Source organism: Triturus cristatus, chromosome 2_2, assembly GCF_964204655.1.
Source record: "Triturus cristatus chromosome 2_2, aTriCri1.1, whole genome shotgun sequence".
Taxonomy (NCBI): Eukaryota; Metazoa; Chordata; class Amphibia; order Caudata; family Salamandridae; genus Triturus; species Triturus cristatus.
Window position 1 is genome coordinate 562372367 of NC_140582.1, and position 14867 is coordinate 562387233.

General features: G+C 49.7%; 1 protein-coding gene across 1 annotated transcript in view; it reads right to left on the minus strand.

Moving 5' to 3' along the window:
• Nucleotides 1-14867, minus strand: part of ASIC5 (acid sensing ion channel subunit family member 5) — a 612782-nt gene that overhangs the window by 133757 nt on the left and 464158 nt on the right. Inside the window, exon 8 of the mRNA XM_085641714.1 lies at nt 8525-8693. Within this exon, the coding sequence (XP_085497840.1) occupies nt 8525-8693 (169 nt within the window). The remainder of the gene's footprint in view (nt 1-8524; nt 8694-14867) is intronic.

The following is a 14867-nucleotide window of genomic DNA, read 5'->3' on the forward strand; positions in this document are numbered from 1 at the left end:
GTGAAGTGTTGCACCACAGCTGCATGGAGGAGGCAACAGCTCCACCCATCTGATGGGAGAAGTAAGCCGTTCGGAGTGTCTGACTTGCTGAGCTAGCACCACACCTGTGACACCCCACAGGCAAGTGGCACACGTACAGAGTGAGGTTTGTATCTGCTGTTGCCAATGGCAGGTGATTGATCTGTGCCTGTGTGTGTCTGTGTACTCTGCTGAGGTTGCGTCAGTGGCCTGGGGATGTGACTGCTTGGAGGTGCTGTCCATCAGCCTGGTGTTGCATGTGATGCACAGAGTGTGCTATGATCAGGGAGTGTGTTGCACCCCTCATGCCACCTGTGTACTTTCAATGCCATGTTGTGCATTGGGGCTTCCACATAGGCTAATGTCCCTATGACAAAGGTGCTATTTGTTTCCAGCATACTATGCCCTGTTCAACATATCAAAGTTGTTCAAATATGTGTCTCTGTGACATGGAGCAGGTGTAGTGATGTTGTCTCACTTTGCCATCCTCACAGGTAACTGCCTACGCCAAGGGGGAGATATGGAAGCGGGCCGTCAGGGCCGTGAGATCGGTGGAGGGTCGCAGTCGGCGCCTAACCCAGGTGAGGAAACGCTGGCAGGACATCCGGTGCTGGACCCGGAGGATCGCCCGGTGGCAGCTGAAGGACTCACCTTCACGCAAGCACGGCGGGGTCCGACGCCTGACCCACCAGATGAAGCGTGTCCTGGCGGTGGTCTTCCCTGACTTGGATAGGCGGTTACAGGAGTTGCAGCAGCAGGAAGGGGGTAGGTACATGTGTGTTTGTTGTGTGTCACCAGCATTTGGAAGTGCTCAGTCGCCTGGATACACAGCGAGGGTTAATTTGTGCAGTGCATATCCTGTTCCCCAAAGTCAAACGGTGCTGTTCTTCCTCCCTTCCCCTCCTTGGTATGTGTTCCCTGGTCTGTGTGTAATCACTATTGCATATGGTCATCTAGGCTGGCAGTTAATCCAAGTGCACATTGCTTTCTGCATCATGTGGGGGGGTCTGAGACATGTGTTATTACCTTGCCTGTGCCCTGTCCTGTTCAGTCATTTGGGGGTCCATATTAGTTGGCACTGATGCTGAGTCTCAACATAGGAGTGTGAGTTTTCAAATCAACAGACTTGCAGCATGCATGACCGATGTTGTGGCCTCAGACATGATGTGCATGAGTGGGAGATATGCATAGTGCCGGGATGGTAGCTCATGTTACAGTCAGATAATTCCAGGACCATGGAGCAGTGTTCCCACTACAGTCCCCTAAGACACCCTTGCCTCGGAATCATGTGTGTCATCCAACACTGTGCCCATTTTCTGTGTGTTCAGCATAGGTTGCCCTCTGTGGCATTGTTCCCTGCCCTCATTTTATTTATCTAAAGAGTGCTACATGTGCCCATTGTACAGGCTGTCCCCATTTTGCTTGTGCATCCTCACACTGGGCAGTGCCTGTGTGTCTATGTACAACTATCTGTTGATGGTTGTTTGTCAAAAATATGTGTTGGCAGCCTCACGAGGTGATGTGGAGTACATTTAGGAATTCTTGATGCACATTTGAGTAAACCCAGATGAAGAGGTGTAACTTCTTGATCTGTCTCAATAAGCTTGTCTCAGGTATGGGGGGTTTGTGCGGGCAAGGCCTACATGTCCAAACCTTATGTCTCCTTGCCAGTTCTGACCTGTGTGTGATAATTGTCTGGACAGACACTCAACATGCAGTGAGCTAGTCATGTTGTGCTGGGTTTAATGTTTGTGCTTTTCAGCATGTGTCAAAAAAGCAAATACATGGCTCATGCTCATCCATTTTTGCCACCAGTGTGTGGTCGAGATGCTACGTAGTTTGGTCTGTGTGTCCTGACATCTGTGTGGACATTCTTGCTTGCCATGAGGGTGTCTCCTCAGTGCAGGTGCTCCTTATCCCGACACATTGCAGGCCCATTAGCTAATGCATTGTCCTGTGTTTGAACATGTGTGCCACTCCACATGACAGGCAGTGGGTCAGATGTGTTGCCAATTGTGTCATCATGGTACAGATGGCCATGTGACAGGTGGCATGATTCAAGTTTTTAGTCAAGAAGTATTGTACCTTGGCACTCACTACACTTGTCAACATGTCTCAATTTTTGATATGCTTCATTTTGCTAGTTGGTTGTGAAGGACAATAATGTGCCTGCATGACAGATGTCTCCCAGGGAAGTGCAAAAGAAAGTACTTTTACACTTTCCGTGGACACGCTGGCACATTTTACTGAAAGGCACAGTTTGATTACCACTTGTTTTCTGATTATACATATCCATGTTCACACAGTGTGTTTGCATGTGTGTAAGTCCTTGGTTGTTGCTGATACCAACTTACGAGTGTCAAGTCATCCAGACCATCGTGGTGCCATGTATATGTACTTACTGATACCCCATTTCTTCTTTACAGTGGCTTATTAGAATTCGGCTGGCAGCTCATACAATGACTGTGTAAATGTATTTTTGTGTGCACCTCCTTGTGTGACTTCTGTCATACAGGCAGATGTGTCTTCTATTCACAAAGTGGCACATTCACACATTCTAAACATGTACATTGTGTAAAGTGTTGTGAGTCCCAAGGGATCGCAATGTTTTTGGCTATGGTTTCCAAAGTACTCACAGGTCTCAGAGTGTGGGGACACCTTCAGCATTGAGGTGTGTTATTTGGCCTTGTGTGCACCAATACTGTTTCGTTCACAGTGAACAAGAGGTGGCATGCCTTCATAGTCTTGCTGTGCTCAACTGTCCCCAGACACTAGCTTCTCAGTATAATTCAATATCAAGTTATTTGCTGTTGTGTCATAATCTCCATTGTTTCCAAGTGGCATGGGGGGTCAACCAACTGGGGATTGCAGGGTTACATATGTGCGGACTATTCTAGATGTTACTCATGATGCATTTCCTGATATGCACTGTGACATTTTGTTTGGACTCATGTGTCTGTTGTATACAGGTGACTGATTATTTTCTGTCTCTTCACCTTGCCCACAGCATCATCGGAGGACACCGAGGGAGACACCTACACGGACGTGGAGGAGGGATCCAGCACCGCTGTCACCACTGCTGCCGAGTCTGCGGGAGCAAGTGGCACGGAGGGCGAGGGGAGTCAGGCGGAGGACCTGTCTAGTGACAACACTGACTACGACGCTGACGGGTCCGAGGCTGAACTCCTCAAGGGGGCGGAGGCTGCTACAACACCTGGCAGCAGCACTACATCTGTCACCGCCCCCTCCATTCCCATCACCGCCCTCCCAGTTGCTCCGGTCCCTTCTGTCCGTGCTAGGCAACACCGTGTCTCCTTCGTGCCAGGCACCGCACCCCCTGCCCCTGTCCCCCCTGCTGCACTCACTGCAGAGTCTGTGGACATTCTGCGGCAGTTGCAGGTTGGACAGACATCGCTGCTGAATGTCCTCCATGGCCAGACCTGAATGATGACGCAGATGGTGTCGTACATGGAGGGTATGTCATCAGCGATGTCTGACCAACGGATGTTGCTGAGGTCCATGGACTCTTCACTGACGGCAGCAGTGAGTCTCCTGCAGTGCTTCGTCCCCCCCTACCCCTGCACCATCCACACTTCCCACTCCCATACCTGTCCCAAGCCCACACAGACATTCCCAAGCATGCACCGCACCAGACACAGGCAGCACACCACCACGTAAGGGCAAGCGCACTCCTCCTGGCACGCATACTCAGGGGGATGAAGGCACACCCACTGGGTCTGGGGCACACAGGCATACACGCAGCCACAGTCCGAGGCCACATGCTGCACTACCCAGTCCCTCCAAAGGCACTCCCCTCGGCTCCCCTACCACACAACCTGACAAGGAGGCCTACTTGGCTGTGCTGGGCCTCAGCCCCTCTGGCTCTCCAGCCCGCAAACGGGAACGGCACTCCACGGGTAGGGGAGTTGTGTCCCCCCCGTCCCCCCTCCCCCAGTAGCACTGCACCCCATCACTCCGACCCCCCCCTTTGAGCCTGTGTTTTCTTCGGGTGAAGGGGAGACGCTGGACGACCTGGAAGCAGTGTGCAGCGCCGAGCTGACCTCCACCTTTGGCGCTGCCCTACCCCCTGTGGTGGAGGCGTCCGTCCCTGCACCCACCACACCTACCCTTACACCTCCTGTCCCTGCGGTGCCTGGTCCTTCCCCACATGATGCCCCCCCCAGTCGACGAACCTGAGGGTTCTAATGTGCAGGCAAGCTAGGGGAGACGCGTGGCCATGTGTCCCCCCCAAGGACTTCTGATCTGGACTGGCCATGTGCCTTTGTAAATAGTGTCCTTTTATACATTTTCATTTAATGCTGAATAAAGCATTTTCTTTTCACTTTGAACACAATTGCATTTCAGGTATTGATGTGGGTGCTGATGGTCCCGGAGTTGGGGTTGTGGTAATGTGTTATGTTTCAGGAAGAAGTTGTAGTCTGATGCTCATGGGGTGGACCATGGTATCTGCGTGCCATCACAATGTCTCTGCAAAGTATCTTTGCTCGTGTGTGCTATTTGTGTTTGGAGACATTGTCCCAAGGAGTGTTCCTTCCTCTGTGGCACCTGACATCTACCCTGCAGGGAGTTGCACTTTTGTAGTGCTGACCTGGGTCTACATTTCCTTTGTTGGTGACGGATCCCTTCAGCTGTGGCCATGCCTGCTCAGCAATGTCTCCGGCTGCATCGTCTGTGCCATCCTTGCTAGTCACTGTACTTGTGTATTGAGTATGTTGTCATGCCTTAATGGCGACATTCAGCATTTTCCGCACTATGCATGTGTGTTATCCCAGCCTAGCACACAATTGGTACTTGTTCTGCAGGGTATTTGAGCACCTGACTGACAATTGTGGGCATTGTATCTGTGGGAAGTCCACCCTATTCCTTCCATGATAGGCAACATCTTGGTGCCTGTCCCAGCACCTGTACATTCCTATCAGTCCTGGGATGTGCGTGACAGTGTGTGTTACCTTTGGCTCTCTTAGTGTAGTGGGCATTGACATGAGTATACAGTCTTGTGGCATGATCTCTGTGTGTGTATTGTGCTGCATCCGCCAGGGGTGGATATGCATGTGTCATTTGTCCTCACACCCACATGTGTTGTGTCATGCAGTGGGGGAAGGACATCCATCCTCATGGGAGTGGGACACTGCTGTCAGTGATGTGTTGTCATGGTACTATCAACATAGTCGAACATTAGGGATGCGTACATACACCCATGGAGGTGTGCTCATCTGATCATGATGTACACATCCCCATGACTCTGGCCACTGCTGGTATTCCTCTGCACCTACCCTTCACATGTCTCTGTCCACTGCTGGGAGTGATAGGCACCCCCCCCCCATGTCTCTGTCCACTGCTGGGAGTGATAGGCACCCACCCCTCACATGTCTCTGTCCACTGCTGGTATTCCTCTGCACCCACCCCTCACATGTCTCTGTCCACTGCTGGGAGTGATAGGCACCCACCCCTCACATGTCTCTGTCCACTGCTGGGAGTGATATGCACCCACCCCTCACATGTCTCTGTCCACTGCTGGGAGTGATATGCACCCACCCCTCACATGTCTCTGTCCAATGCTGGGAGTGATATGCACCCACCCCTCACATGTCTCTGTCCACTGCTGGGAGTGATAGGCACCCACCCCTCACATGTCTCTGTCCACTGCTGGTATTCCTCTGCACCCACCCCTCACATGTCTCTGTCCACTGCTGGTATTCCTCTGCACCCACCCCTCACATGTCTCTGTCCACTGCTGGGAGTGATAGGCACCCACCCCCATGTCTCTGTCCACTGCTGGGAGTGATAGGCACCCACCCCTCACATGTCTCTGTCCACTGCTGGTATTCCTCTGCACCCACCTCTCACATGTCTCTGTCCACTGCTTGTATTCCTCTGCACCCACCCCTCACATGTCTCTGTCCACTGCTGGGAGTGATAGGCACCCATCCTTCACATGTCTCTGTCCACTGCTGGTATTCCTCTGCACCCACCCCTCACATGTCTCTGTCCACTGCTGGTATTCCTCTGCACCCATCCCCTTACATGTCTCTGTCCACTGCTGGGAGTGATAAGCACCCACCCTCACATGTCTCTGTCCACTGCTGGGACTCCTTGGCAGACACCCACCCACCTACCCGCACCCTTGGTGCTGTACACTGCTGTCCTGGCCATGAACACACCCCAATATACTGGCTATATGCTGCACCAGGCCCTAAGCCAACATTTGTGGCATGTGTACGCCTTGTATCACTAATGTACTGGTGCGCTAGAGGTACGGGTGATGCAGTCCGTACCCACACCCTGAGGGCGTGGGTACGGCCCGTACCACCATTGTAGTGGTGATGTAGGGGTACGCGTGGTACGGGCCGTACCCACGCTCTGAGGACGTGGGTACGGCCCGTACCACCATTGTAGTGGTGATGTAGGAGTACGCGCCGTACCCACGCCCTCAAAGCGTGGGTACGGCCCGTACCACGCGTACCCCTTCATCACCACTCCAATGGTGGTACGGGCCGTACCCACGCTCAGAGGGCGTGGGTACAGCGCGTACTCCTACATCACCACTACAGTGGGTACGGCATGTACCACCATTGTAGTGGTGATGTAGGGGTACGCGTGGTACGGGTCGTACCCACGCTCTGAGGGCATGGGTTCGGCCTGTACCACCATTGTAGTGGTGATGTAGGAGTACGCGCCGTACCCACGCCCTCCGAGCGTGTGTGTGGCCCGTACCTCCATTGTAGTGGTGATGGAGGGGTACGTGTGGTATGGGCCGTACCCACGCTCTGAGGGCGTGGGTACGGCCCGTACCACCATTGTAGTGGGGATGTAGGAGTACCGCCCGTACCCACGCCCTGAGGGCGTGGGTACGATCCGTACCACCATTGCAGTGGTGATGTAGGGGTACGCGTGGTACGGGCTGTACCCACGCTCTGAGGGCGTGGGTACAGCGCGTACTCCTACAGCACCACTACCATGGTGGTACGGGCCATACCACCATTGTAGTGGTGACGGGTACGCGTACGCGGTGATTGGTGGACACGCCCCCCGAAGTGACCAGACCCTGGAGGTAATGTATGGGCATTATATGGTCTTTTTTTAAAATTAGGTAGAAGTTATGTTTCCGGCCCCTCGCCCCCCCTTTGCCCCTGGGTGTTGTGCTGACCTTCTGCGGCGTGCGCGGCGGTTTTGGTGCACCAGGTCATAGGCTAGGAGGGCCGGGATGACACGTAGGATGGGGTCCATGGCTGTCCGTCGCGTACCGCTGCTCCTTCTTTGCGTCGTCCTCAATTTCCCAGGAGTTTTTGGCTGCCGTAAAAAATGGTCCGTGCGGAGTGACGTAGGCACGAATCGTACTTGCTGGTCTGTAGAACGCTGCCTGACTCCATCCGGACGTCACGTACGCGATGTCCCGGATCGGAATTCTGGGTATTTTTTCGTCGCACGTAGTTTTTTACGATTCATACGGAAATGGTATTTCTGTACGAATCGTACTTGCTGGTTTGTAAGGTGCATTTCCCAGGTACAAGTCGTACGGAGAATACGCTCCGTACGACCATTCGTACCCGGGTTTTACAGGATCGGAATCGGGACCTTGGTTGGTAAACTAATTCACGTTCACTGCAGTGTTGTGCCTTCCTGCATTTTTGTGTGAATTTTATCTGAATTTATACCTTTCCTGCACCATAGGCTTGAATGTCAACCCCTCGCTGGAGGTGCTCCACGTTTCCTGGTGACTGCTCTCTACAGAGTTCCAGATACTTCTTGACATGAGAGATGTCTAAAGATAACCCTCATTTATAAGGGATGATGACTATTGTTCTCAATAGCCAGGGCAGATGGAATTATCAATGGCGCTTTCACCCTGAGAGGCCCTGTTTAATATTCCTACTTTGGCTCCCCTCTGACCCAGGGGCTTTTCCGACTAGTACAGTGTCTATATTACATCACGTCTGCTGCCTTTGCACCCACAAAACACTTTGGGCATCAGACCATAGGCATCTTGGAAATTACAAGGGAATACAAAGAGAAAGGTCACTCAGTGGCAAGTACATCTTAACATCACAAAGGCTAGTTGTATATAAAAACAGACTGTGTGGCCCAGTTTCTCCAAATCAAACTTTTAAAAGAGAAAAACAAAAGTGATTAGAGTCGAGCACACCGGAACACCCCCCAAATCCAACCTTTTTAAAGAGAACAGAAAAGCAAACAGAAACATTGGAGATTACAGCAGTTATTTTAAACCTCACGGCAATATACATATCCCGTTTTGCATCATTGCTGGCATGTTTGGAGAGAGACAGCTGTAGTGTTCTGAAAATGCAGCATTAAATGGAAGGGCGCATGAATGAATAAATGTATGTTCTACAGAATTCATTGATTGTTTTCGAAGCTCTTACGTTCTCAGCAATTTCACTTTGTTTCCTGAAGTGTTGGGAGATAACATTATAGAATGAAAAAAGCAGAGAGTAAAGACAATTGTTAACTTCTCTTGAAGTATTACCGGATATATTCCACGCTTTTCCTCAGTTTATTGGAAAGAATCTTTAAGGAACTTTTGCTTGCAAATGTTGAATAGGTGACAGTGGCAGGATACTCAATTTCTTCACAAGGCGCAGGACACGTGGAATTGTGTCTTCCTACTGAACATATGCCCAATATTTCGATGTCATCTGAAATTTTCAGCGGTAAGAATGATTAAATGTATCTGAACATAACAGAATATCTCAAATTGCAATACAATTGTTGTATGCGCTTGAACAACCATGAACATATTCGTTCTACAGATTCAAGTTTTCCAGTCAGTGGGCACATAACTATTTCAAAGAGCCTCAGGCAGAATCTTAACTGTGCCTCCTTTCTTTGCAATTCGATTAGTTGTAGTTTATGTTGTGACAAACTCCTGCAACATTACCAGGGCCTCTATCATGAAAAGTTATGGTATACTGGCAACCTTCAGACATCAGAGTGATTCTTCATCAGGACATAATAAAGAAATAAGAAAAGCATACAATAAGCAAAGATGAATATACCTTCTACCCGAAATTTCACAACCCTCTATTTCGTACACAGAGGTACGTACCTTTTTAGGTCGGCACGATAGTAAAAAAAGAGAATCATTAGTCTATAAAGTATTTTAGAGGCTACTAACAGTCAAAGTAGTATCCATAAATCCTACACTTTTTAAAACTGTATGAAAATGTGTTTCCATGTACTTTATTTCTTACAGCAGATATGTTGCAGGTGTGCCCCACAGAGAAAGGAACCTTTGTTCGCCATTAGTTGGCAGGGTATGCTCAGACGTGAGTCCCTTGCTCACTTTGCCACTGGATTCAAGCAAGCCTGGCTGAAGATGGCTGAAATGCCAGAAACCGGTCCTAGGAAGCTTGTTTCCGGTCCAGGGAAGGCATGGCTTGGCAGTTCGGGCTGGACTGTTCCCATGAGGCACAGGGTCAGACTGATTTGCATATGGCCATGTCTGAACTGGGGTGGTAGAGTGGGCTAAAGAACGGTGATGGATTAAACCCAGATCAGTTGACTGGGGGTGAGTGCTTGCAATGTTCAACACTCCGTCCATCATTTCCTTTGGTTTTTGCTTTGTTCGCCATAAGTTGGCAGGGTATGCTCAGACGTGAGTCCCTTGCTCACTTTGCCACTGGATTCAAGCAAGCCTGGCTGAAGATGGCTGAAATGCCAGAAACCGGTCCTAGGAAGCTTGTTTCCGGTCCAGGGAAGGCATGGCTTGGCAGTTCGGGCTGGACTGTTCCCATGAGGCACAGGGTGAGACTGATTTGCATATGGCCATGTCTGAACTGGTGTGGCAGAGTGGGCTAAAAAACGGTGATGGATCAAACCCAGATCTGTTGACTGGGTGTGAGTGTTTGATTGGTTCTGATGCTCCGTCCATCACCACCCCCTTTTGTACAACCATGAACATATTCGTTCTACAGATTCAAGTTTTCCAGTCAGTGGGCACATAACTATTTCAAAGAGCCTCAGGCAGAATCTTAACTGTGCCTCCTTTCATTCCAATTCGATTAGTTGTAGTTTATGTTGTGACAAACTCCTGCAACATTACCAGGGCCTCTGTCATGAAAAGTTATGGTATACTGGCAACCTTCAGACATCAGAGTGATTCTTCATCAGGACATAATAAAGAAATAAGAAAAGCATACAATAAGCAAAGATGAATATACCTTCTACCCGAAATTTCACAACCCTCTATTTCGTACGCAGAGGTATGTACCTTTTTAGGTCGTCACGATAGTAAAAAAAGAGAATCATTAGTCTATAAAGAATTTTAGAGGCTACTAACAGTCAAGGTCACTATTTTAAAGTAGTATCCATAAATCCATAAAGATATGTTGCAGGTGTGCCCCACGGAGAAAGGAACCTTTTATCAAGATTTAGTAAACAGGTACAAATGTAAATAAAGGAAGTAAAAATGCAATTAAAACTAGTGGCTGGCAACTTGAGGAGTCCATTTATCCACTTACACCTCAATTACAAGTAACTGCTAATAATCCCTCTTGATCCAGCAACCCTGAATTATTGTTTTCAGGGTACTAATAATGCCAGGAGCATGGAAGTGTTAGAACTGGGGGTCTCTAGTTGGCAGAGGTAGGTACCTTTGACCAAATAGGGACCCTTGCTTCTAGTCAGGGTAAGGGGCTACACTCCTAAAATAACCCCTGCTTACCCCCTTGGTAGCTTGGCACGAGCAGGCAGGCTTATCTCAGAGGCAGTGTGTAAAGCATTTGTGTACACATACAGTAATACAGTGACAACACTACAAGTGGACACCACACAGGTTGTATTATAAAAATAAGTATTTTTATACAGACTTAACACAAGACCAAATGGCAAAAATCCACAATACTCTACTCAAAAATAGACTCTAAAATTGTAGAAAATAGCTCAGTTCTCTCAAGTTGTAAATGTGGCACTTTACTCTCAAAGTACCTTGGATGTGTAACACAAAGCAAACAAAAGGGTCTCAGGAAAGGTGAGGCATTGGTTCCTTACACTCAGGGGAGTGGATGCATCGGTTCCTCACTGCTGCGCAGGGGAGTTGATGCTCACTTCCATACTGTATGGGGAGGTGATTTGTCGATTTCTTACTGCTCTCCGGTACGATGTGACAAGATGGCGCCTGGATGCGATACTTTTCTCTGGTGCGATGTGACAAAATAGAGTCTTGGATTCGATGTGACAAAGGTGATGCGATGCGCACACGCCCGATGGCCGTGCGGCAACTCGATGATCATTGGAGCCGCGACAGGCCCTGCAACACACTTCTCCGGTGACGGGACGGTGACCTCTGCGGCGGCGGCACGCTTCTCCTGTGATGCGCGGAGCTTCGGCGATGCGATGGCAACAGCAGCAGCGGCGACATGCTTCCTTAGCGATGCGACGGCAACTGCTGCGGCGGTGACACGCTTCTCATCGTTGAGTCGTGCTTTCAGCTCCCAGCAACACGCAGTCTCTCAGGAAGTCACAGCACAATAGCAGGCACTTCAATTCCCAGCCAGGGAATTCAGGAGGGGGAGCTGGTTGGTGAAGTCTTGTATTCCTGAGACTTCAGGCAGGAGGCAAGCTCAAGTTCAAGCCCTTGGAGATCTTCTGCAAGTTGATGAAAAGCACACTCTGTCCTCTTCTCCTTTCTTTGCCAATGAAGTAACCACTGTAGGCCAACCCCCAAACACACAGCACAGGGGCAGTCTCCTCCTTCAGCTTCCTGGTTCTTCTCCTCAGCAAAGGGTCGCCTGGATTCCCAGAAGTGATCTAAAGTCCCCATATTTATACTACTAAATCATTTGTCCTCTGAAGGCAGAGGGGCCTGTACCTAAGCCAAACCAGTTCTGTGTAGTCCTGGAGCACTTTGTTTACAGGACTCCTTCTTTCCTTTGACAGTGTGGGCCAGGGTCATCAGACACACCACAGGAGGTGGAGCCAGCATTGTGGAAGGCAGGCACAGCCCTATTCAGACCCAGGTGCTGACTCCTCCCACCGCTCTACATGCAGATAGGTCTATTCAACTCTGTGCTGACTCACCCTGTCTCCTGGAATCCCCCAGCCCCAGCCACTGTCACTCACAAAACCAGACACACAATACACAAGCTAGCAGAGGCAGGCTGCATGGTTAGGTAAGAAAATACCTACTTTCTAAAAGTGGTATTTTCAAACACAGAATGTTAAAACCAACTTCACTGAAAGATGTATTTAATCATTCTGAGTTCAGGCATACTAAACTCGAATTTCTACCATGTTCCCTGGGTCAGTTAGGATTATAAGGTGTTATAATCAAACTGTCCATTCTGGCCTATGGGAGTAGGTAGCTAGCAATAGTAAAAAACAAAAATGGCTGTAATTCACTATCAGGACATGCCACACACATCAGGGCATGTCCTACCTTTTATTTATTTATTCATTTGTAGAGCGCATGGTTACACCAACCGGTGTGTTCCCACGCTTAGACATATCTAGTGAGCCTGCTGCTGACCCCAGTAAGACCCGTTGAGCTGCACTTTATTCAGTTCTTGTGAACAGCCATGTCTTCAGCTGTCTGCGGAAGATACTTTCGCTTGGTTCAGTTCTGAGGGTGATTGGCAAAGTATTCCGGATTTTTACTGCTGGGTACCTGAAGGAGCGAGCCCCTATTCGTGCTCTGAATATTCTTGGAACGGTCACCAATGCCATCCCCATGGATCTTAGATTGCGTTCTGGGGTGTATTTAGTCTGTAGTGGTTGAAGGTATCTAGGACCTTTATTTGAAAGGATGTGGTGCCAGTGGCACATTACCTTAAACATGACTGTTTTCCCCACTGGCAACCAGTGTAAGGTTGTCAGGAATTTGTTAGTGTTGGCTCTCCTTGGAAGGCTGAGAACCAAACGTGCCGCCTCATTTTGTACCCTCTGCAATTTGGATAGGCCTTTTTTGACAGCACCGAAGTATAATACATTTCCATAGTCCAGTTGTGAAGTAATTACTACATGTACTATGGTTTTCCTGACATTAGATGGTAACAAATCTATAACTTTCCTAAGGGTCTTAATGGCCCCATAGCACTTCCCAGCTACCTTCCGAATCTGATTGTCAAAAGACAGTTTGAAGTCGAACCAGATTATGAGGTTTTTCACCTCAGTTTTTGGGGAGGGGACTTGCCCCAGTGATTCTGGCCACCATGCGGATGACCATATGGTTGGTGCCTTGCCTACCACCATTACCTCTGTCTTATTCCCATTTAGCTTGAGGCAGTGGTTTGACATCCAGTCAGCCACCTCTTCTAGACATTTAGAGAAGCGTACCGCTGCCTGATCTTTGTCTTCGGAGAGCATTACAATTAGCTGCGTGTCATCTGCATATGACACTATGGGTACCTTATGTTTCTGCTAGTGGTCCCACATACAGATTGAAGAGGGTGGGGCTCAGAATTGATCCCTGTGCCTGCAATGCACCCTGCCCTTGGGCCTACCTTAGGGGTGGCTAACATGTAGAAAAGGGAAGGTTTAGGGACTGACAAGTGGGTGTACTTGCCAAGTCAACATGGCAGTACCAGACTGCACACAGGTTCTGTAATGGCAGGCCTGAGACACACTTTACAAGCTGCTCCGGTGGGTGGCACAATCAGTGCTGCAAGCCCACCAGCAGCATTTGATTTACACGCCTGGGCACACGCAGTGCACTGTACTAGGGTCTGACAGGTAAACCAAATAAGCCAATTATGTAGTCACTAATCCATACCTCAATTTGACATAGGGAGAGCATATGCACTTTAGCACTGATCAGCAGTGGTAAAGTGCCCAGAGTCATAAAACCTACATAACAGTTCAGAAAATATACAGGAGGAAGGCAAAACGTTCAGGGATGACCCTGCAAAAAGGGCCAAGTCCAACACAACCCCCATCCAGCCAAAACGCAGGGTAGACCAATCACTACCTTGATGGGCTTACCTGCTTTGGGTGATAGAACATGGACCCTGGACCGCAACAGCAGGGGCATATTCCAGTTCTATGCCAATCTGAACCCAGTTTGATCCCTCTGTCCATACTCTAAGGGCCCACCAAGCTAACCCATGTGGAACCCTTCTCCTCACCTGTGGACACCATCTGTGCAGCACCTAACCGTAGCTTGCTCACAGGTGTGTCCCAACAGACAGACAGTAAGCCTCAGCGGTCCCTGACAGTGGTTAGGGATGAGACCCAGGCATTTTGCCTCTCACGGCTCTCAAACCTCTGTAGCGTCTGAGAGCAGGGGGCAGTGGACCCCAGGTGCTTGGCACCCTTTGTCCATTCGTCTCCAGTTAGGTCAGGTTTGACATCCTGACACTGACCCACCAGTTCAAGGTCTTGACCCTGCAGCTGATCTACCAACCTGGGATCTAAACACTCAGGTTGCACCAGGGTCAGAGACGAGGACTCCCTCCCTCTGCACCACCTTCCAGAGTACTGCACCCTCCTAACCAGAGTGATACCCCTAGAAGCTACATCTGTCAGGGCACTGCTTACAGTTGTCCCTCCCTCCAGGTCTGATAACACCTGAACCTGGCTCCCTTAACCCAGGGATTAAACCTTGCAGCTGATTACCTGCCTGGCACACTAGGACTTCCTGGGGAGCACGCATGCCCACCCGAGGGTAACGCACAACTCATGTGTCATGTGACAGTCTGCCTGGCGCAGATCTCCCAACCCCTGTCCATCCGACAGTGTGTGAAGATCCTCCAGGACAGAAGTGGTGCCACCATGGTCATTCATTGGTGACTCAGCCCTTCTAGCTGGCCCCTGACCCACTGGTTCTGCCACTGGGGACTCTTTCCCCCTCTCAACCCTCAATCTGGACTTCTGCA